The following is a 25,841-nucleotide window of genomic DNA, read 5'->3' on the forward strand; positions in this document are numbered from 1 at the left end:
TTATGCCTGCTTTTTATACACGTACCTCGTAAAGAGTATCACATGGTCACTGAATTCGCTGTTGACAGAGGTCCATTGCGCAAGATCTTGTAGGTACTTGAAAACATGAATTGTCTTCATCCCGTTTTCAGTCTTCACCACAGAAAGATCGTGTCTGAAGTCTTCCATCCTCTTTATAAAAATAGAAAATAAAATGGAGACAGGATATGTTAACTGTGAAACGCCAGTTACCATTGATGAACAAAAACGAACCGTATCAACAAAATATATTGTAGTTATTTCGATTAAATTCCTAATTTAGTGTTAAAACAAGTAAATATTGCCACTAGTGAAAAGGAAACGAGATCATTATTTATTTAAATGTATTTTCTTTTTGCAAATAAGTACTTTCTGTGTCGGTGCAAATACACAGAATATATTACAATAGTTTGTCCCTTATCAAACTTCACAAGTTGGGCTGTTTGTAGATTTAGGACTACGTGCATGATTACTTACATGCAAACTTGCAAGAACTGACAATGTGCAAAACTACGGACCTTAAAAATTTAGATCTGACAATGAAAGTGTTCCAAAATTACATACTGAGCACATTTCTTTGACGAAGAATTGAACGTGGGTTAAATTAAAATAAACACGTACAGTGAATGACCAATGCGAGTCATTCAAATAAACCAAGTAAAGGGGCGAAGTGTTGGGAACTGTTTAGTTTCTTTTAACATGTAGACCTGATCCCATGGGTTGGTTGGTAAATAAACATATATCACACGCGAAGTTAACTAACCATGTCAGGATGATATATACATGTATGCCGTTGGCAATAAATACATGTATGCCGTCATATAATACAGTTTAGGCAACATAGACATTAATGAATTCATCTTCGCATGTTTCTACAAGATATACATGCATGCGCCTATTTAATCATATTTAGGCAATATGTACATGCATGCATTATTTAATCATGCTCAAGCAATATATGCATGTATTGTTATGTAAATCTAATATGTATGTTTAATACTTGTTAATTAGAGTTGATTGTATTGTTCATTTGCCCACAATGTATTACAGGCCTAAAGTTTGTTCATGATTGTAGATTATGTTTTGATATAATTATCATTTGTAAGCCATAAATGGTTATACCTGTGTTAATATGATGCTAAACTTGAAATGAGTTCTAGATAGTAAACCGCATTACAGTTTGGTATGGCTACTTCGCCAGATAGGTCAGGTGACGATATAATGAGATATAAGTCGTAACCATCTTTATAAGAAGAAATAAGTGAAATATGATTTAGTCCTATTATTATTTTATTGTACTGCTCTTAATTGTTTAGTATGCAGAAGAATTGAATGTCTTGTTTAGATTTCATTTGATAGGATTCACTTGTTTATGTTATTGTTTTTTAAATTACAAAGTGTTTTTTTTCTCTTTTTTGACTAATGAATACGTTTGGATTATTGAGAATTCATTTAATGGAGTTCTGGACTGTGCAAATGTGAAATATCAAGAACGTTTGGCACTTCAGAACATTTAAGGCTAATACAACATAAGCATTTTCAAATTCTTGATTTTATTCATGAAACTCATTTATTCTGAACTTGTGGGGACAGTTTGGGGATTTTGGGGATTTAATCTACATTACTGGAAGTTCTTACATTTTCATTTTATTCCTTAGATAATTAAATTTTATTAAAATTATATAATTTGCTTGTTATGCGTTCGATTGTTACTTGGTTTCAGGCCGTGGAGTCAAAACATTATCCCACGAGTTTCATCGTATTATTTTTTAGGTAGAAATATGCTACACCGTTTCCAATATCATACGGAATTCTGCGATATTGTTCAATATCTTAAGTGATATATATTCTGAGATCTCGTTCAATATCAAGTCTTATATTGTGAGATCTCGTTCAATATCAAGTCTTATAGTGTGAGATATTGTTCAAATACTCTCAATATGTTTTATTTATTTGCACTTATTTTAAATTTTAAAAAATTTTGTTAATTAAAAATCGTCCAATATAGATTCATCTTTTCTCACTAAATAACACCAAAGATACTGTGTTCCGTTAAAACTAATTCTGTAAATTGTTATAGATTTCTTTTCAATCTAGCCAGACTCTGTCTATTATGTAGAATCCCATAATTATGATAGTTTTTCAGGTTTTTGTTCGTTTATGGCCATTGTGACAGAGTTACTTCATGACATCTTATATCTCCAAATGTTTTCGGGTTGTGTAGGAAATCCTTTCTCTATAGAATAGTGACAGTAATAGTTAATCAGACACAGTTGTGTACTTTTTTCTGTATCTCTTGCAATAGTGGTTATATATCCAGGATTCGTTGGGATGGAATAACTATAATTGATTGATAACTATAACTGATGGAATAACTATAATTGATGGCATAACTATATGGAATAGCTATAATTGATGGAATAACTATAACTGATGGAATAACTATAATTGATGGAATAACTATAACTGATGGAATAATTATAATTGATGGAATAACTATAATTGATGGAATAACTATAATTGATGGAATAACTATAACTGATGGAATAACTATAATTGATGGAATAACTATAATTGATGGAATAACTATAACTGATGAAATAACTATAATTGATGGAATAACTATAACTGATGGAATAACTATAATTGATGGAATAACTGATGGAATAACTATAATTGATAAAATAACTATAACTGATGGAATAACTATAATTGATAGAATAACTATAATTGATGGAATAACTGTAATTGATAGAATAACTATAATTGATAGAATAACTATAACTGATGGAATAACTATAATTGATGGAATAACTATAATTGATGGAATAACTGTAATTGATGGAATAACTGTAATTGATGGAATAACTATGACTGATGGAATAACTATAATTGATGGAATAACTATAATTGATGGAATAACTGTAATTGATAGAATAACTATAATTGATAGAATAACTATAATTGATGGAATAACTTTAATTGATGGAATAACTATAATTGCTGGAATAACTATAATTGATGGAATAACTGTAATTGATGGAATAACTGTAATTGATGGAATAACTATGACTGATGGAATAACTATAATTGATGGAATAACTATAATTGATGGAATAACTGTAATTGATAGAATAACTATAATTGATAGAATAACTATAATTGATGGAATAACTTTAATTGATGGAATAACTATAATTGCTGGAATAACTATAATTGATGGAATAACTGTAATTGATGGAATAACTGTAATTGATGGAATAACTATGACTGATGGAATAACTATAATTGATGGAATAACTATAATTGATGGAATAACTGTAATTGATAGAATAACTATAATTGATAGAATAACTATAATTGATAGAATAACTATAATTGATGGAATAACTTTAATTGATGGAATAACTATAATTGCTGGAATAACTATAATTGATGGAATAACTGTAATTGATGGAATAACTGTAATTGATGGAATAACTATGACTGATGGAATAACTATAATTGATGGAATAACTATAATTGATGGAATAACTGTAATTGATAGAATAACTATAATTGATAGAATAACTATAATTGATGGAATAACTATAATTGATAGAATAACTATAACTGATGGAATAACTATAATTGATAGAATAACTATAATTGATGGAATGACTATAATTGATAGAATAACTATAATTGATGGAATAACTGTAATTGATGGAATAACTATAATTGATGATTTCATTGTGACAAAGAAAACTACTTCAGTTCTAATATTTACCCATAATTGATAAGAATTATCTGTGATTATTGAATTAACGGTTTCATTCCTATTGCAACATCTGTTCGGAATTTAATCTATATTGTTTAAATTAAATTGGGATTTACTGCTTATTGAATCATACAAAGTATATGCATGCAGTGTTGCGGCTATAGTATAGTCTAAATCGTCGGCAGATAATGGGGTTTCATTGTCATAGTAAGGGATATCAAAATCTATCGTTTACTTCTTTACCACTAAATACTATATGAATGGTCACTATTGACAATACCATGGCATGCAGCGCAAATAAATGATGGGATGAAAGACCCCTTTATCCACGATGAACAATAAGTAATGGAAATATGCATCCATTCGTTATAGCACAATACTATATATCACCACTGAGTATAGTGAGCTATATTTTAACTGAAGTACGAAGTTACATACTTTACAAATTAATGTGCCCGTTTCTGATTTGAATGGGAAATATTTCAAAATTAATTGAGAGGAGAGACGTTGGTACATTTGTTTGTGTGAAATATGAAGGGAATTGACATGCTGTTTACCCCTAAAAATCTTTGTGAGATGAAGTCAATTTGATTTTGATAATTACAATTAGTTTTATTAGAAATAAAGCTTTATATTTTATATTGATAGTATCCATTAAACACATCATTGTTCACTAATTAAATAAATATTTTTTTTCTAGTTCACGAAAGGTTGTCAGAGGATCATAGTTTTTATTCATTGAAACTATTATGATAGCGATTTATGTTGATAATGAGAAAACGATTATTTTATATATTCTGGCACTGACGCAGAAACGGTTATTGCAATCGAGGATTAACATGAATCCATAAGTTGTCAAACATAATTGTACAGTCGTCGACGCTAAAGGACGCAGAAATATCCAGAATTCACAATAATTTCTTACCTGTAAAATGTACAATTCACGTAGGGTGACACTAATTTCTATTCTAGGATCTTCTATTGCTTTGTATGGCAGGCTTACCTACAACCAAATATATGTCCAGTCTTAATATAAACTCTTAACACAACGATGCAAAATGTTCTTTACAAGCTTTTCGTACAAGAGAAACAATCATAAAATAATATATGGATAATATCTGAATAATATTTTACATACTTTACAATCCTTATATATAAAGCAGGAAACATGATTATCAAGATTTCTCATCGAAGAGAGTGTTTTTTTTTTTTTAATTGATAACGCGCATCAAACTGGACTCTAATAATGACATCATTTTCCCACGTTTTATTGGTGTTCACATAACAAGAGACTAGGGTACCGATGCAACGTTTGAAGGAAGCTTAAATTAAATCACAAAGACTACAGTTATATCTAGCAGGTCAGTTGCATCCATGTAACTCTAAACTCTTTCCTGTTAGGGGGACGAAACGGAATTTAAACTCATGTGAGATTACAAATAGTTCCTCTCCAAGGTGTTTACTTTTATTCTTTAAATAACTGTGGCGCAGGTAAATTAAGAAGAAGTCAATGTGTTCTATAATTACGTATTCATTACTTACACCGTTAATAACATGTGAGTAAAATTGCCTGATGATTCTTGCGACTTCAACAGGCTCTACGGGATAAAAATTGTTTTGCGTCAACGAACCAAAGCTGAAAACAGATTGAGGCTTTTAAGTTGGATAAAAGATGTTAGCAAACGCTGTATTCAAACATTGTATGGATTACATAGATGCATGGATATAGAGCAAGATGCTACTATAATTAATATATTCCAATGATGCCTACAAAATGTTTAGTAAACAAATCTGGATAAATTATAACGCTAAAGAGAGACAAAAATAAGTTCATAAATAAAAATATGCACAATGTTACAATCGCGGTTTCACCGTCGGTTAAATCAAAAAGTTAGTGTCAGCTTCTCAATGATAAATCTAGTATTTCGATGTTCTTTCGTTTTTTGACCATCTGATGTTGAGAACAATAACAGCAGCTCAGAATATCTTTATTATTGTTTCTACTAGAATCCTCATCTAAATGTTTTAACTGTATTATTGGTCGCACGTCCAAATATTAGCGCCTCTGTCCTTGCGCTTAACTTTATTTCGGTTTTCACAATATGTTCCTTTTAACAATTCATGCAATACACACATATATCATATTTTGCTTATCACTTGAAATATACTTTTCATATATTGTATTCGTTTTAAAAATTTCTTTTTTGATTAGTCTTAGTTACTTAAAAAATAACACTGACATGGAAACTTTATTAATAGTATAATCACCTTAACGGTAGGGGTGTATTTATTTGAAGAAGACACTTACAAGTCCCATATTCCTGAATCGAGCATTACAGCGATCTCAACAGTGTAGACTTGCCTCTGGTTATCTATGAATATTCACACAAAAATCATTCACTTTGCATTGATCCGGCATTCGTTTGGTTTAAGCGGTTAAAGCTTCCACCTCGGAGGGAGTTTGCGGCATTTTGTAACAGTGATTGACGTCACTATAAGCTTCCATATTTCAGAAATCGTAACGATATTACTGGAACATTGTTAAAACTAACTTGAAAATCCAAATCACACATGAATTGTTCGGGAGTTAAAGATGTATACATTTTTAAGAAAAATATTTCTTTGTTGTACTTAAAATTTAGAATGCAGTGAAGTACATATGTCCATAATAATTTGCATGTAAAATGTTATATTCTTGCAAAATAAGGTGTTTTATGACTACGGATGTAATGTTTAAGAATATTAAAGCAGTACAACATAACAGAACCAAATTCAATTATCAAGTAAATTTGACTTTCCTATGCGAGGTTACCTTTTCATTTTTAGATGTAAAAGTATCATTTTATCCACTAAAACTGTTCTCACCTCTATTATGTAAGGTTGCTGCTCTTTTGGAAAATATCTTTGGATTTGAGAGAGGAGAATCGTTCTGCTCATTAGAAAAACGTCTGAGTAGGCTTTTAGCTTCTTGTTCTACGTTTTTCTCAATAGCGGTAATCGCTTCTGAAAGATGAGATGATGTATATTGTGAACCAAGACGATAAAGTGAGATGAGTCTTTTTTTTCCCCTGTATTTTACTATTTAGTTATGTTAAAATCAAACAAAGTCATGTAGGAATATAGACAAAGTCACCTCGTGAGAAGAACATATACATGCTCTCACTGACGTTTCCTTAATTCTTTTTTAATTCAAATCAAGAGGAGAATTCCACAAACAATATGTATAAGCTAAACTTCATAGCTTGTATATGTATAGCTCCGTTCAGAAAATATTGCTACCTTCGTTGCCATGCTATTCGCATGTCAAAAATGAATGAATAGTTTATACTTCAAATATTATAATGTTTACTAACCTTTATGTGCGAATGAAATTTCTCTTTGGACATTTTCTTGATCACGTAAAACATATAGCGTGCTTAGATCTGGACTATTAAACAAGTCTCTCGAGCTAATGTCAGTCTCCGCTGGTTGAAGATCGTAATTTCTTTTTTCTAATCGTATATTTCCGTTCTAGATCAACGAGAAGATATATATATATATATATATATATATATATATATATATATATATATATATATATATTCAATATTGTTATATATTGTTTAGGTTTGCCCTGTCTTTGGTTTCCTATTAGCCCAATATATCGTCATTTTATACAATAGTAGAACGCAAGGAATATGATCAGTTTATCTCGAGTGGTGACTGTAATAATAGATTTACATGCTATACTGTTTGACGAAAAGCTCAACAAGATGTTTGATTCCAATTTTATGCTAGATATACGTCATTTTAGAATATGTTTTAAAGGTCTTAATGGGGGAATTATTACTCCTTATTTGAATTAAACCGAGGAAATAAATGGTGTCAATTTTCTGTTGAGTTAAACTTCACTCCTCTTTTTGTCAAAGCAGTGTCGCAAGATAGCAATCGTTATCACTAGAAGATTGTATTAAATCCTAATAAAAACGCACAAAAGTAGAACCACCAGTTTCACTATACTCTGTATTCAGCTTCCAGTACAGATCAGTTCACACTGCTTATAGTTTTCCAGCAAGCCAATCTCTAGGTAATACCCTGTTATTAAATAAGCCCAAATAGTGCAAGCGAAATAAGGATGCAACTCAAAACTCGACAAAATAAAGTCAGATGTAACTGTCATTTCAACTGTTTAAAATCTCTGAAAAATATAATTTTAAAACGTTTAAAAGTTGAGTTATCTTTCTATAAAAGACATCCAGCTTTTATATATTAAACGTCATATCTAATAGCGGTAAAAGTCCGTGTTACATTATTAGGTTAGATAACTATAAGAAATATGGCGTGTTTTGTTGCGGTTGACCTAAGAATATCGTACTGATTTTGACAATTACATTATCAGTCTCATAAACGTACATCACGTGTACTCTGACTTTGACCACACTTTTATAAAATAATTGCATTCTTAAGGTAATACATTTGTATAGCCGTATTAACTCTCTTTTTATAGACTGAATTAATGTATTGTTCCTATCATTCTTTATTATTGTCCTGTAATTTACTACCAATGTATCCAACAGGGACCTTAATGCTGATAACACACTTATACACATCTATATATGCCACCCAACGAAAACCAATGTAAGATAATAAAAATATTGAACTAAAGTGTAAACAAAATAACGATAATTACAGACAATTGGAATAAGATTAACTGTGTGCAAAAGAAAATAGTCGTCGTTCCATGAGGATTAAGAACATCTTGATTAAGTGTTTTATCATGTTTTTAATTACGTTAACAATTTTCTTTAACTGGGCGTCCATGCTAACAATGTATGTTAATCGCTTCTGTTCAACATAGTACAGCTGGTCAAACTTTTGAAAAAAGACTTCAAACTTTGGAAAAAGACTCCATCGTAATGTCAGAATCGTAGTGTGTAACGCATATATTCTAAACTGCAAGGGATTTGTCTTAATATCTGCACAAAATGTGCAAGACTAAAAGCCTTTATTCCGTTCTTGAGGTCTTCTGTCACATAGCCTTGATCTGATTCGATTTATGGTGTGAGGAAAGTGGCATGCAAGTGATCAGAAAGGAGGAATTAAAATCGTCAAGGCACTTTTTTTTAGGGATCTGGGACGAAACAACGCTATTAGATTAAAATAAGACTGGGTTGAATATTGGTGATCAGCTCGGGCGCTGGTATATGCATTGAAGATCAAACCTGGGATGAAGCCTAGTCGAGGTAGCGCAGTGGTAGCCTATTATGTTCTCAACTGTGACGGAATCAAATGTTGTGTGCCAGCTTTCACCTGGTATCGGGTGACTAGCGTTTATTGCCAATCAGCAACGGGATAACTCTTACACATGTGGACAATAGGAGCAAATCTCTGTTCTCAGGAGAAATTGCACTGCTCAAAATTTTAGGAAAACTACATATTGTCTGGATGTATTTTAACCCATATTTCCAACAGTGTGGCCCCACTAAATCTCATGGAAATACCTCATGCTAAAATCACTCAGCACTCTTTTTTCAATATTAATTTCAGTTTATCACTTTTTTAATTAAAAATGTTAAGAATTCTTTAAGATATGATTTCATTATGTGAGTCACTAAATTCGAACAGAAACTAGAAAAGTATGAATTTAAATGCATTTAACTATCATAAAATTCAATGGAGGAAGAGCGCACCCTGCTCGTTTTGACAAATACACTTCTATTTAAAGTACCTTTCTCAAACGTTCCACATAGTATTTGATAAATATGCAGATTTTCAAGTCCTTATTACTTATATACCTGAATTAAAGAGAAGAAAATGTTAAATGAGTACAGTTCTTGAATTAGAAAATAATGACTTGTATGGATCCTGCAATGATATCAAAACTTATCTATCAAAATATTCATCTTTAAAATTATTAGACTTTAAAGTATAGACAAGTATTGCTAGAAACGTGTAACATACTTATAAAATAACCAACCAGGGAAAAAAGAACTGATTAAACTAAAGCGTTATGTCTGATCTAGGAAATACAAACACTACAGCTACAACACTACAGGTGCAGCTTAGTAGTTAGCGTACCTTACGTAAGACCGGATAGAATGAACAGGAAAAAGAAGGTCTCTAATGCAATTTCATCAACATACTAGTCAGATATATTATAACTTGCCCGCAATTCGTGTATTGTTTACTCAGGTAAATATTCCTTAACTATTATTATTATTATTATTATTATTATTATTATTATTTGATATTACTCATTCGATTACTCCTATACATTCACATAACATTTTCTGTATAGCAGTAATCTAAATAGTTATCAGCGGTCATAAGACAAAATAGGAAACTCAACATGTACGCAGAAAAGACCATTAAAGAGAAAAACTTCCATATCACTGTACGGAACTTGAATCGAATATACGAAATTGACCTATTCATACTGGCACTTATAACACTTTGATAAATAAAAATCACGTACATCTATGCCTGGTAGGTAGGTCAGTTATGTAAAACTGGTGTAAATGCTTAATCAAACGTTGTCCTATAAAGTCACGTGCCTTCCTACAAAAGCAGCTCCGTAAAACCTACGCGGACTAAAATGTCAAGATACTGAAAATCTTTCTAAATGTAAATAATCTAAGTTATGTCGAGTTAAGTCAGGCTACTTGTACATGTATCTTGCTATACCGTCATAAATCAATTTAATATACTACTATAGTATTCTCACACCATCCTATTTATTTTTCTCACACCATCCATCCTATTTATTTTTCTCACACCATCCATCCTATTTATTTTTCTCACACAATCCATCCTATTTATTTTTCTCACACCATCCATCCTATTTATTTTTCTCACACCATCCATCCTATTTATTTGTACCCTTTATCCAGATGTCGCCAAGGATATAACAAAATGCGCAAAACGTAGTCATTGGTCATTTTATTCATTGATTTATAAGTTCTACGTTGATTATCCCCTGGAAGCCCCAAACACTGTCACCTTTTTGGAGTTTCGAATCAAAACTAATCTTCTTTAGCAAGACGGTAGCCATATTGCTTGAGACAATTTATGGTTTCAAACAATAGACGTGATATAGTTTACCATCTTTGAAAATATCAATAGCTTTTAAAGTGTAACATTCGCGTCTCTTTCAGCATACATGACTATACATGATCTCCTCCTATTTAGTTTGAACAATTTGTTTTCAAAATATTGAACAGCATATATTGGACAACGACGCCACAGTTATAACTGAAATAGGCTAATCTAGTAACGAGAAATGGACAGCAAATAGACTAGCTGCTTGTTGAGATCGGGCGTTTCTGTTAGCGTTGCAACAACACTAATTCGACATGGAAAGAACATTTTCCAGTTACGCACCGCTTGGCGACAATCAGGTTAGAAAATATGGTTAGAAAATATAAATCAATGAATTGGATGACTAAGTTAGAGAGTACTGGAAACTTTTAAAAACAAAATTCCTTATTTGGTTTGAGAATTTTTTACTGTTTGGTAGACTTGGATCAAATATGGGGAGCATTGCCAAGTAGCCTATGCTAGAATAGTGATTGTAAATATTCAGGAGCACTATTATGTGATATCCTGTACATTAGTTTGGCTTTTCTCATAGTGATTCATTCTTTTATAAGTAATATGTTTAACTTACCAGCTAAATGTTCCTTGTTTTCCTTCTGGATTGATATTAACCAAAATGCTCTTTTTTTAAAAGTTGTGCCAGCTTTGCTATGTTTTTATCATTTGAATTACCCATGCTGTATGACATCAGTCTAAATAGGGTTGTATGTAAAGGTAATAAACTAGCTTTTTGTTTCCTTCAGGGTCAAAATGTATTATCCTACTGAGAAACTATACACTTCAATTTACTTTGTTTACTGATATATTTGATATGTTTAGTTCATGAAACGTTATTATGTAACAAAACACCTGGTAGTCTATCATAACAGACCATTTGCAACTTATCTTTCCATGTTTTACATAGTTCATCATTATTATGATTTGTCCTTTTCTGCCGTGTTGAGATGAGTAATATTTTTGTTTTACCAGTATTTACAAACATGCCAATGCATGTACACCATGTTGTCCAGTTTGTTTAGGAAATTCTGTAAAGAAATTTTTAATTCATGCTTTGTGTTTTGGATGTCTGGCAATGTTGTGTCATCTGCAGAAAGATCTGTTTATGATATTGTCCTTTAACAAAAGTGGTCGGCCATTAATAAATAAAATAAACAGTAATGGACTAGAATTGAGCCTTGTGGTACTCCATATCTAATTGTTCCAGGTTCAGACATAACATTATTTGTATAAGCAGGTTGTGTTCTGTCACTTCAGTATGAAGCAACCCATCTAACTCTGCTTTAATCACATTGATAAATTGCCAGTTTTCTCAAAAGGATTTTATAATCCACCATACCAAAAGCTTTCCTGAAATCTACAAATTCAGGTCGTATTATTCCACTTTGGTCAAGTGCTTGAATCAATTTATCAGTTAAGGAGATCAAGAGTCTCACATGAATGTTTCTATATCAAGCCTGACTGTTTAGGGTGTAACAGGTTGTGTTTGGCTACATATGTCATGAATGAGTTATAAACGTGTTTTTCAATCAATGTTGAAAAGTTTGGTAGTCTTGAGATTGGTCGGTAATTATCGACATCATCCTTACGACCGGCTTGTGAATAGGAGTTACTTTTGCATTTTTCCGTATTTTGGGGACAGAGGAGGTTCGAATATTTAAATTGTTTATGAATGTTATGCAATCTAAAACGGCAAAGGCAGACGATTTAATGAGTCGTGGACTAATCTGATCACATCCTGTATCTTTCTTGGTATCAAGTTCACTGAGACATTTTTTAACAAAGAGTTTTGATACTGGTGGGATAGATAAACGTAGCTCCTTAGAGCGTTTGCTGCTGCATAAAGGTTTTAGTTCATCAAAGTTGTTTTCTGTCACTGGTTCTTTTACCTTTGTGGTAATGTTGGTGAAAAACTCATTGAAAACTTTAGAAATATCAGTGCCATCAGTGACCATGGAGTCATTTACCAGAAGTGAGTGAATTTTTTTCGTCTAATCTTTGTGTGTTCGTCCAGTGAGTTTATCCAAGACTTTCTAAATGGATTTTGTCTTGCTCTTATTATTTTTAATAAATGATTGAATATATATTTTTTGGAATTATTTTAATCTTTCTTGATATGTTTTTTTCTTCATATGTTATGTTGTGCATGGCCTCCTATGGCCTTAAATTAGTCCTGTTTTTTGGTATGGTTTAGGTTTTCATTAGTAAGCCTAGATCGGTCGGATTGCATTCTTTACTCGATTTACTTTTAGTGGTGCACGCTTAGTGACCATACATACGCCAATCCACACCCTAAGAGCTGCATCTATGTCATTCGAATCTTGGATTGTATTGCATGGAACTTTATATAAGTCATTGAAAATTGTTCTTTATTACAATTGTCGAACGATCTGTAAGTGATAATGTTGAGTGCATTGTTTTTATTCTTCTTTCATTTAACCTTTCTTGTCAAAAGAGTAAGATAGTGATCACTAAGACCAACATTCGCAACATTAACACAAGCCACTTTGTCTGGTAGGTTGTATACATGTGATCAATAAGAATGTTCAAATTTTCTTTTACACTTTGTTAGCTCATCTTTCAGTCGGACTAGGCCTAATGATTTAATAATTTCCGTCCAGTTGTTCCTTTTCTGAGTACTGCGAAGGTCCTTATTTATATCGCTATGGATACAAGTTTATTTCTCCTGTACAAGAACATTTTCCATTTGTTTCAAAAGGTATCATTCCAAATTGCTTTGGAGGAAGGTGGCCTATAACTGAAATCCACTAGGAATGATTTAGCATTATTTTGAAACATTTCCACCCAGACACTCTCAACTTCATCCGTCTCCAAGTCAAGTCGCATTTCTGCATTTAGATCTTCCCTAATGTATTCAATAATACCTCCCCCTGCTCTCTCCCTGTCCCTGCGTAATGGTTTATTGTAACCTTGACAGTGAAATTGATTATTGCGGTTCGCATTTAGTTTGGTTTCCGCGAGTTCTAAAACATGCATATTATTTTCCTTGGTATACAGCATTGACTTAATTGGGTCTATTTTTGCCACTATACTGTGTACATTTAAGTGGCCTATGGTAAAACCTTTTGTATTAAGTTTCATATCAATTATATATATGTCATCATGCAGTGGGATACTCATTGAGCTTGTCTCCATACTACTTTTATCATTCTGACATGATATGTATATATTTAAATGTTCATGCATTTTAGCGTCTTCAAGTTCACATACAGACCCTGAAAATATATTAATGTTTGCATTTACGATCGTGTCCATTGAATGATTAGAGTCAAGAGTCTCTCTAGGTACATTTAAATTTGTTAGCAACGAAGCACCGGCATTGTCCTCATTGCCAGCTTCCTAATATATATTACATTGTTTTACTGTCTTTTTTGTATCACATTTATGGCATTAGAAACTCTCAATCTGTTTGTCGTGATGGTATACCTGTGGTACATGCCCAATTTCTTTTAAGTAGGGAAAGAAATCTTCACAACTGTGCCTGAAAATGGGATCATACATGTTAATATTTCTCTGTAGTTGAGAGGTTCCTTTTCTACTTAGATGAATTGTGTCCCTGTTTTACAGCCTGAGGTTGGTTTACATCCTGGTTATGATAAATTAAAGATGTGTATTGTGGAATGCACTGTAGGTTGAAGTCTTCGCATAGGTCAGTTAACAGATCATTTTATGTCACCCTGGTGTCCATACGAGGAGGTAGACCGGATATCGTTTTTTTACATGTATCTGGGCCGCAATACCTAGCAGTATACAGTAAACATTCAAAAACTGTTCTGATTTGATTTAGTGACGTTCCATTTCTGCGATCTTTTCCACTTACTAAAATGTTAATTTGGTTGTATTTGGTTAGGTCAGTATTCGTTATAAAATGGTGTGTGCTGAATCTAGTTGCGTTGTTGTTGACATAATAGCAGACCAGATCGTTCTAGATTTACAGCTAATCATAGGAAAGTAGTATGCAAATGTTATGCTTGTTGATTTCAGAAAATACTTACGATGACTCTGCCACACTGTCCATTTGATCTTCTGACACATCTGACGGTCAGGAATGCTCCATTTTTTCTATCCTGATAGTAAGCCAAATCCTACTCAAAGAAAGATGAGTAAATGTAGATGAAAAGATAACTTAAAGGTAAGTATCTCAAACTAATGACATTTGTTTACATAGTTGGTAAAAGTGTATGAAATTTGACTGCAGTCCGTTTGTTGCTTAGATAAGAGAAATGGAGTTTACATATTTGTACTGATTATATATGTGTTTTATTAGATCAGCGGTATTGGAATGGGTGTATATACAGACTACTGATAAACTGCTTTTTTATACAGTCAGTGGGCAATAATTTCAATTATAAACATGCGAAGAAAACGTAAGTACCACTCAACATTTCCTAAGTGCCATTTCGGATCTTTTCATAATTATATTTGCAATGAATTTTGTTCATGGTAGATGATTCAGTGCAATATTTAGTTCATAACCAGGCATTGAAATATATCAATGTGAGGAGATTTAATAGATGTGATACCAGTTAAATCGCGATAGCGGCGACATCACTGTCAGAATATGTTTCTTTTCACAAATTAGGAATTGTAGATGGTATTCATGTCTTCATTTCCATAGTTAGGTCAATTATGTTTTAATTTCGTTTTCTTCTAATCATTTTCAGTTATGTATATTTGCATAATGGGTAGTTTTGTTGTACTTTTCGTTGACCAATGTAACTTAATTGACTATACATAGCTAAACTGTATACACAGGCATCTATTTTAAGATATTAAGCGTTTAAGATTGTGTAGGGCATATAACTAGATGCTTATATATGTGTGTACGATTGCTAATAATAATAGTTAGTATAAACCATGATGACAAATTAGGAGTTGTTCCCTTTGGACTGGTAAATCATGTAGGCAGTTAGAAAAATGATGTTTTGTCCAGACTCTAGTATACAATATTGAGTCTGCAAGAAAGTACAACGTGCTGTGGCCAGGAAGTAGTCCGCGCGAAACCGAAAATTGCCGGTGTGGCAGTATCGCAAAATGAAGTTTAAGGTTTCATGCGCATGACAGGCAGTTAAAAGCTACTTAATGTTCCTCACTATAAATAGATACGGGACATGCCGGTGTCATTGGTGCATATGCAAAATCGATGGCTCAGATCTGCTACTTGAAGTCACTATGCATGTATTCAAACTATAGTTATAGATATTGTATGCCTGTGTGGATTCAAATGCATTTTATGGAACAACACGAGCTCAATACTCAGTGTCAGGTCTATGGGGGAGGAATCTGGAATGTTGTAGCACCTTATTCAAGCAATCATACATTCATCGCCAGGCATGGATTTAAATGAAGATCGGACATGTGTTCATTGCTTGAGAAATATGGCCCAATAACCCAGGCGCAGGGAAGTGGAAGGTAGTACTAATCTGCCGAGTCGTCCGCTCGTTTGAATTTAACTCTTCATTGATATCATTTCAAACAAACTGAAATGTTGCCAAAAAAATTCACAATAGCTGTGGAATACGGCATTGCCGAAGTGAAAACTACAATTGCGGCTGCACAGTCCACATCGTCATCGGATTAAAAAAAGAAGTTAAATTCCATGGAGATTTTGGGAATGTAATGAACAACACCGCCAAACTACATATTGATTGAGCAAATAGTGGTGGCAAAGACTCCTGGATATCGAACAGGACGCTGGACTTAATTGAAGTCCAGAGTGTTTATATACATATACAGAAGCTCGTACATGCATACATAGATCGGGAGCTAGATTTCTGATTTTCAACATTCATTTTAGGATGTTTGAGTGGAAATAAAATGTTGGAAGAAAATCATTTCAAGAACTAAAAACGTCGATGTTTTAATATCATCGTTCGAATAGGAAGTTCTTGAAATTTTTCGAAAATATGAGGAGTAATTTCACTTTTGGCGATGATGCAGCAAATAGAATTCATCAAATTTCTTAGAAAACTTACTTCCCCAGTGCGATGTGACATAATAGACCTGACAACCAGACTACTGTAACAGAATAAGACTTAAAGTCTAATTGCTGCAAATGGATGGCGTGACAGAGTATACCTGACTGCCAAATTGCTACAACACAGTGTAAGATACTAAACGTGTTGCAAAATTGCTACAACACAGTGTAAGATACTAAACGTGTAGCGAAATTGCTACAACACAGTGTAAGATACTAAACGTGTAGCTACAACACAGTGTAAGATACTAAACGTGTAGCCAAATTCCTACAACACAGTGTAAGATACTATACGTGTAGCCAAATTGCTACAACACAGTGTAAGATACTAAACGTGTAGCCAAATTGCTACAACAAAGTGTAAGATACTAAACGTGTAGCCAAATTGCTACAACACAGTGTAAGATACTAAACGTGTAGCCAAATTGCTACAACACAGTGTAAGATACAAAACGTGTAGCCAAATTGCTACAACACAGTGTAAGATTCTAAACGTGTAGCCAAATTGCTACAACACAGTGTAAGATACTAAACGTGTAGCCAAATTGCTACAACACAGTGTAAGATACTAAACGTGTAGCCAAATTGCTACAACACAGTGTAAGATACTAAACGTGTAGCCAAATTGCTACAACACAGTGTAAGATACTAAAAGTGTAGCCAAATAGCTCCAACAGCACGTTGTCACAATACAATTGACAACAACATGCTAGCCAATACATATGCAGCTAACTAATATACATCTAGGCGATCCAATTAATATACATTGTATTTCAAAATTGGAAACAGCTGATTTGTTATTGTTGTTGTTGTTGTAGGGTTTAACGCCATTTTTCAGCACACGATAGGCTATACATGGCGGCCAGTATTAATGGTGGAGGAAGAATCCGGGAAAACCCCAGAATGAACCACCTACCCTCGAGAAGCTACTGGCAAGCTTTCTCACATACCCACATTGGCCGAATCCGAGACTCGAACCTACGCAGACAGAGGTGAGATGGCAGTGATCCGTAATGGAGAGCGCTTTAAACCAATCGGAAACTAGGAGCCCCAACAGCTGATTTAGAATGGACAATATGTATGGCAAATTATATTTACAGTTGCTTTCTCATAAATCAATGAATTACAGAAACAAAATAAACTACACAGAAATACGAAGAAATTAAACATGTGGTTCATTGTAATCTGTATATATTCTTGATGTAAACATGGCAGGAAATAATCTCCCCATGTCAAGGTTTGATTAAGTCACAAGGATGACCTGCAAATAGAAGGCATCGATACCAGAAATAAATGTGAAAAGATCAAAAAGTAAAAGGACAACAAAATTTTCAAAGAAACATGAACAAAACATATTGTTAGCTAAAGTGGAAAAGGCTAAAATAAATAATAATGGATTTTGTGGAAACTAAAACACCTAGAGCATGTTAACATACTAAGAAAAAGGAATCTGCAGTTTAAATAATTTAAAGACCTTTTAGTTTATTTTAAAATATTGTGTCTCATAAATTCCAGAAAACCATAAAAATAAATCCGCTGATCTGGGACAATGAGTGCATTATATTGATACAGAAAATTCTACTATGGAATTTGGTTTTCTTACATCAATACATTGGGTGTTTATATATATATATATATATATATATATATATATATATATATATATATATATATATATATATATATATATATATATATATATATATATACAGGACCTAACGTTATTGCTGATATTACTGGTTTGAAAATGTTTATCTCATGTTAAAGAATTTGTGATAAATGTATTTGATAGGATATTTATTTTCCTGATTTTTTATACATACAAATATTGTGTAATACCTCATAACTACAAAAAGGATCACATCAGCCGAGGAGAGATATTATTTGATCTTGTAAAAAGAACCTTGTTGCAGGATATACTTCTATCCAAAAATTATTAATGACCTGTCTGACAAATGAAGTTAAATAAGCATATTGTATCATATGTATATTGCATTTTAGCCGCGATATCTTTAAATAAGATCTTTAATAGGACAGAAGGATTACAACACAGATGAAAACATAATAGAATACATGAAAGAAGTATCTGCTGTAGATAACTTTAAATTCTGCAGGTGTCCTGAGGCAAGGCAGACCACAAATCTAAAGTCACAATTTATTCATTTTAGCAACCTCATATTCGCAGATCTCCCTCCTCTGCACCCATTTACGCCTTAGTCAATGATAATCTGATAAAATGGCATACCATTATGTTTGTTAAAATACCAAGACTTATCAAACGCAACCAAAGAGCACCCAAGTAAAGACATTTCAATAATATCCCGAGAGGATGTAAAGTAATGGTGATGTAGAATTCAAGATACAATTATTTTGGACAAAATGTATATACATTCAAGACAAGTGATAATGGAAGCAACCTTTAATATGTTTTCTTCTCAAGAAGATTACAGTTATCAGTTGAACTGTAACACCTTTCCAAACCCTAAATGAACACCATACGTGTTGATCCTAATTTTGTGTAAAATGTATTTGATGTCGTACACAACCTCTTGTAAAAGACTTGATTCAATATGTGTCTATGTATTATATTTGCTTTGACATTTTCTTGAGAATTACATTTAACTAGATGATGTAGCATTAATTAAATTATGTGTTATAATTCGATGCTGCATTTGTTTGATGGAAAGTGTCAGTAATAAAACATTGTGTATGGTGTACTGAGAAATTAAACTCAATGTAAACAACAAAGAGAGATTCAGGTTGGTGAATATAACATGTTAAACTCTACTAACTGAGCCCTCTCTTTGCAATAATATGTAGAACATTTACCTCCTTTGCCAAATTTTGTGCTTTCTCCAGATGCGGTCGACCATCATTTGATTGTTTCACAAAATAGACGTCAGCGTTTGGATCAATCCCATAATTCCTCTCTAAGTTTAAACTGAAAGCTCGTGACCCGCGTTTAAGTTCGAAAGTCAAACTATCAGGGAGGGTAGAGTCACTGAATTTTCTTTTGTCTGTCTGCAAACTTGTTGTCACATCTTTTAACCAGACCATTTCCGTATCTGCCGGTGCTAGAACAACGGAGAAAAAATAGAAAGTAAGCGAACAAGGGACAGGACAAAGGAATGAATGATATGAACATAAAGTACTCAGCAGCCACTGATTTTGTTTTGATCGATATAAAAATTAAAAAATATAAGTTATTAATTAATCAATTAATTAATTAATAATTAAATCACTTTTTAAAGATGAACCCTTTGGCGAGCAAACTACACCTGTTAGTCATTTTCCCAATAATTTCAAAAAATTGATTAAAGTAACTTAAACCTGCTGTGGAAAGAATCTAAGAAGTGTGTGTGAGAAAGAGAGACATGCAGAAGACAGAGAGCGAGATTACAGAATAGGAGGGGGAGATGGTTTACAATAATAATTTTGAGAAGATCCCCGAATAGAAGAACCTCATTGATATCACCATATGTTGCATACAGTCTAATATTATTCCACTGTTTAACGAGCCTAGGTAGGGATTGTGATATACGCGAATGATTGATGAGATTTTCAAATTTTGTTCTTAAAATATAAAAATTTAAACAAACATTAATTTAAGCCCCCAAATTACGACTTTGTAAATAACACTGCAATGAATACAAACTATGTTGGAAATAGTTTCGGTGATGCCAAGGATTACATAAAAGCCACATTTCCTTTCTTCTGTATGAGACTAGATTTTGTTTTTTGACAAAGTATTTTCGAAAGGAAATATAAGTCGATTCGAGCAATGCAGGAATTACAATTTTCATATCGATATAAAAAAAATATGGGTTAACTGTTTCCTTCAACAAGTAGGTTCAAATAGCTCTGCATCCAGTCAACAGCAATAAGTCACTATAGTTCGCATATGTCTAACCTACTGTTCGAAGTCTCAAAATCTGCATTAAATATTGAAAACAAATATTATTACACAACCACGCACCTCAGGAATAAACATATGTTAGTTGGTACAAAATGGCTCGAGAAACGCATTTGATGTTAGGTTTTTATATTTTTTGCGTTAAACCGGTATCTAGTGTAAGCTGAAAAAGTAAATATTCGGGTCGAATAGGTGCCTCTGCGGCTATCGGCTCCCCAACTTCCATTGAGGCTACAAACACTTACACACAAACGCACAGTCACTTAAAATGTAACAAATGTTTTTATTTTTGCGCACGTTTATTTGGGTAATATGCACACTTTGTGTAACAAAGACCCTTTCAAGGAACGTCAGGGTCATATGAAATTTCGGAACCCGTCCAACACTTGACCTGAACGGGACTTGAATATGGTTAGTGTTTATTGTCACAATGACAGACGTCATTTAATTTAAATTAAGAAAAAATGTGTCGATGGCCCCTATGAGTGCCTAAACGTTGCAGTATACAAATGCCGGTATCAGTCTATTCTCTATCCTTGGCTATTCGTGCAAAAAACGAACTGATTTGTATGAAAAACATCTTCTTCATCTTTTTTGAATATATCATCAAGCACCAGCCGAGAAGTGACATTTTTAATTTGAAGTATGCCGCTATGTTTGTTAGCAATGGCCAGTCAGAAAGGTGTTTCTGTGGTATCGTAGTTTACTTGGTAGTTCTAAGTAATAACTGCTCCCTTCTGTAGCTGCGACATTGGATAGGGACAGCTCCCGGAGGTAGGGGTTGGCGCGATCCATCATGGAAGCTTGTTGATGTGTACTCTGAACGTGTGTGAATAAATATGGCTTGTGTAACAACTTGAGACTCCCTCATTTTCATAACATGGTGTCAGATGTGACTCCAAGGGATGCATAAACATTTGCAGTGAGTGCAACTGGCAACATTCCAGCACGGAGAGCTTTAAATTTGGGAAGCCAGTGGAGTGGCCTGAATGGAAACAGCGTTTTGCGCGTTAGGGTCGCCACCAAAGTAAATAAAAGAAGATGAGACAGTTCAAGTAAGTTCACTAATATATGCAATGGGGAAAGGAATAGAACAAATATTAAATCATTTGAGTTTGCTAACGACGAAGATGCCGACAAGTACGCCCCAGTTGTGCAGAAATTTATTGTTTACGTCGTCCCCATGCGCAATGTAATCTATGAAAGAGCGTGTTTGCACTTATCAAAAACCAGGAGAGTCTGTGGAGGAATTTGTAAGAAAGCTGTATGAAATTGCCAATCATTGTGACGTTGGCGCACAACAGAATGAAGCGAGGAGGGAACGTCTTGTAATTGGAATTCCGAATAAAGAGGTTTCGGAAAAGCTACAAATGGAAGCAGACCTTACCTTAGTGAAGGCCATACAAATAGCGAGATAGTCAGAACTGGTATAAAGTCAGTTACGCGACCAAAGTCAGACGGTTAAAGATTTGAATGAAATCTGTGAACAGAACAAGGCATCAAACACTAAACCAGGATCGAACAACCGAAATGGACAGCGGAAATGGCAAATACTAAATCAGATTGGTCAATTAACATCACAAAAACATGTCACAAATGCAACAGGAGGCATGGTATAGGTGAGATATGTCCCGCTAAAGGAAAACAGTGCAGAAGTTGTAACAAGCTTGACCACGTTGCCATTGTTTGACGCTCAAACAGAGCAAATGATGTCACATTCAATGAAACACAAGCTACAGATTATTCTTCTTTGCCTCAGTAACTATGTGCAATGATGATAATGAGGCATGTAGTGTAATTTTGAACATTTGTGGAGCCTCAGTTCACTTCAAAATAGATACTGGATCAGACGCAACTGTTAAGTCTGCAGCAACATACAACTCTGATCCAAGAAAACCAGATCTGAGAAGATCGGAATCAATGTTGTGTAGTCCTGGAGGAATTGTGGATTCAAGAGGCGAGTTTTTGGCACATACTACCTATAAGAAAGTACCATACCAGTTTCGGGTATTTGTCATCAAGGGACCACGTGCCAATAATCTCCTTGGACGTGCAGTTGCACATGCAATGGGTCTTATGAAAAGAGTTGAAGAGATCTACAAAGCAGCCTTAGGCACTTTGGCCTGTTGAAGTGAGAACCATTAAGAATCATACTCCAGAATAATGCCATGTCTTACAGTAAAGCTGCACCCAAGAGTGTAACATTTCCTTAGTTGTTTAAGGTGAATGAAGAACTGCTCCATATGCAACAGGAAGGCATCATTTAGGTGGTAACTGAGCCATCAGAATGGTGTGCACCTATGGTATCAGTCCCAGGGAAAAATGACAAAGTCAGAATTTGTGTTCACTTGAAGAAGCTCAGTGAGGTTGTCAGACGGGAACGATATCTGCTCCCTACTCTAGGTGATATATCACCGTAGCTGTTGGGTCCACTGTCTTCTCCAAACGTGATGCAGAAAGTGGATTTTATCAAATACCTTTACATCCAGAAAGTGCAAAATCTGACAACCTTTATTACACCGCTGGGTCGCTTCTGATTTAAAACAGTCCCATTTGTTATTACGTCGGCACCAGAGATTTTTCAGAGAAAAATGACAGAGCTGGCTATGAAGGGGCAGAGGCCATTATAGATGATATACTCATTTATGGCAGAACCTTAGAGGAACATGACAGACGCCTAAATCTGGTACTGGGAAAGCTCAACAAGAGTGGTCTCTAACTCAACAAAGAAAACTGAATTTAGGAAAAACAACCTGGAATTCTTCGGTCATGTGATTAGCTCAGATGGCATACTTCCAGTCCAGCAAAGGTTGCCGCAGTGAAAGAGCTACCTGCTCCATTAAATATCAGTGAGCTTCGTTGCACCATGGGCATGGTCAACTACCTTGGTAGATTTTTCCCAGACTTGTCTACAATAATGCGATAAATTATGGACCTGATGAAATCAGACACAGTCAGGTATTGGGTCCCTGACCAGGATTATGCCTTCACGAAAGTCAATGAGATGTTGACATCCACACTAATCTTATTATTGTATGACCCTGGCAAGTTAATAGTTGTCAGCGCTGTTGCCACCAGTTATGGAATTGGTGGGGCAGTATTCCAACAACATGGAGAGAACACTCAACCCTGCAGAGGTTAAATATGCACAGATAGAGAAGGAGTACCGTGCATGTGTGTGGGCCTGTGACAAGTTTGTTTTCACGATATCTTGTTTGACTGGACTCGTTCAGATTGCATACGGACCACAAACCTGTAGTGCATCTGATCAACACACATGATTTAGATAAAGCTCCGTTAAGGTGTCAACGATTGTTAATGCGGTTGAGACGCTTCAACACTAAGCTTGTTGGTTTGTACTCAGAACGTGTGTGAATATATATTGTTTGTGTAACAACTTGAGACTCCCTCATTTTCATGACAGTGTTGTTACTCAGTGTTGTTTTTAGCAATGATTTTTCAAAAGAAGCCTTAACTTCTGGATGCAAATGCTATACGTTTATTGTGAAATTGATTGTGGAAAAAAATATTATTGTGATGAAAAATGGTTCACTAGTGATATTTTTGTGCATGTGTCCTTTTCTTGTTACCTATTGTCGAATCTGGTCTTCACTTACATATAGGAACTTCAAATCCAGAAATATAATAAACTGAAAATGAATGAATGATCATTACTACACTAATTAAAGTGAACACAGTGACAATATTCCCGACTACTTTGGGATACATATAAACGTTTTAAGATAAACAGGAAATAATAGAGATTTAAAACAATGGAACCAAATCATCTAGTATCTATATCTGAGAGAACAATTAATTTAACAAAGTCATACGAAGGTTTTCATTTTCAAGCGGTTCAAAAAAGAAACAACATCTTAATGTCAATTAGTACAATTACATATTGACTTTATAGCGTCTGCATAAATGTGGCTTCGCCATTTCGGGTGATCTACACGACACTGTTGATGTATATCAGGTGTTCAGACTGTGCCTAATACCATACAATTTAACCAACTGGGTGAAAAGAGGTCAGAAAGAGTGTAAGATAGAAAAATAATCCACTTTGAAAACCAAAACCGACGTACGAAATTGGGGGTTTACTTTTGATTCTACGTTCGATACAATCGTGCCTATCACAGATACCCATTTCTGTACAAAACTTGCATAATAGTAGGCATTTCTGCTGAGTTACAAAATATGTTGATATAAGGCATGTATGGATAAATTAAATGCTGCTGCAAGTGGAACAACTCTTGTTCAACATTCGTTTATTATTGTTTTAGTTGTATTAGTCCAAACTGTGTTCATGTCAAAGGCAATGTGATTAAATTGTGTTAGTTTCTCTAATTAGTGTCCTTATCTTTTTTTCCTAATATATATATATATATATATATATATATATATATATATATATATATATATATATATATATATATATATATATCGTAAAATTTGGTAATTTACAACAAGTACGAACGTAATGTTTCAGAAATTCAATAGACGAAAAGTAAAATGAGTAAGAATTACTACAATTACTAAAAACCTCTTCCACGTCCAGTACAGAGTGAAAGACGTTTTACAAGTTTTATCTATTTAAAGCGGTGAAAAATAGGAAGCCACATTAATGACAATTAGTGATATATATCGCTACGATATCTGAGGTGCGGCAGTTTACGGTGACGTCTAGCACAGGGACATCACGCCGTACTCGTGTAGAATGATGTCCCACCCAGTCACATTGTTCTGACACGAGGCCGACCAGTCCTAACACTAACCTCTTAATGCTAAGCGCCAAGTGAGGCAGCTGTTAGTACCATTTTTTAAGACTTTGGTATTACTTGGCTGGGGATAGACCCAACGACCTGCCGCATCCGAGGAGGACGCTCTCTCTCTCTCTCTCTCTCTCTCTCTCTCTCTCTCTCTATATATATATATATATATATATATATATATATATATATATATCACTATATAAAGACAAAAAGTGGCATACCTGACCAAACATACAGCGAGTGACAGACGACAAGTAGTAGGACACCTTTCTCCATTGCTCACTCCAACAAAGACTGCACTTACTGGCG

General features: G+C 33.9%; 1 protein-coding gene across 1 annotated transcript; it reads right to left on the reverse strand.

The window, feature by feature from the left end:
• On the reverse strand, positions 1–25,841 carry LOC149804261 (uncharacterized). The gene is made up of 9 exons (XM_089932086.1): positions 25,754–25,841; positions 19,677–19,921; positions 14,866–14,955; positions 7,132–7,288; positions 6,644–6,781; positions 6,087–6,150; positions 5,321–5,414; positions 4,704–4,781; positions 1–171 (listed from the first exon to the last, which is right to left on the reverse strand). Exons 1-9 carry the CDS (start codon positions 25,806–25,808, stop codon positions 1–3), a joined length of 1,092 nt encoding a protein of 363 aa, XP_089788212.1. The 5' UTR covers positions 25,809–25,841.

This window comes from Sinohyriopsis cumingii, chromosome 2, assembly GCF_028554795.1.
Source record: "Sinohyriopsis cumingii isolate HCF-2022 chromosome 2, ASM2855479v2, whole genome shotgun sequence".
Classification (NCBI taxonomy): Eukaryota; Metazoa; Mollusca; class Bivalvia; order Unionida; family Unionidae; genus Sinohyriopsis; species Sinohyriopsis cumingii.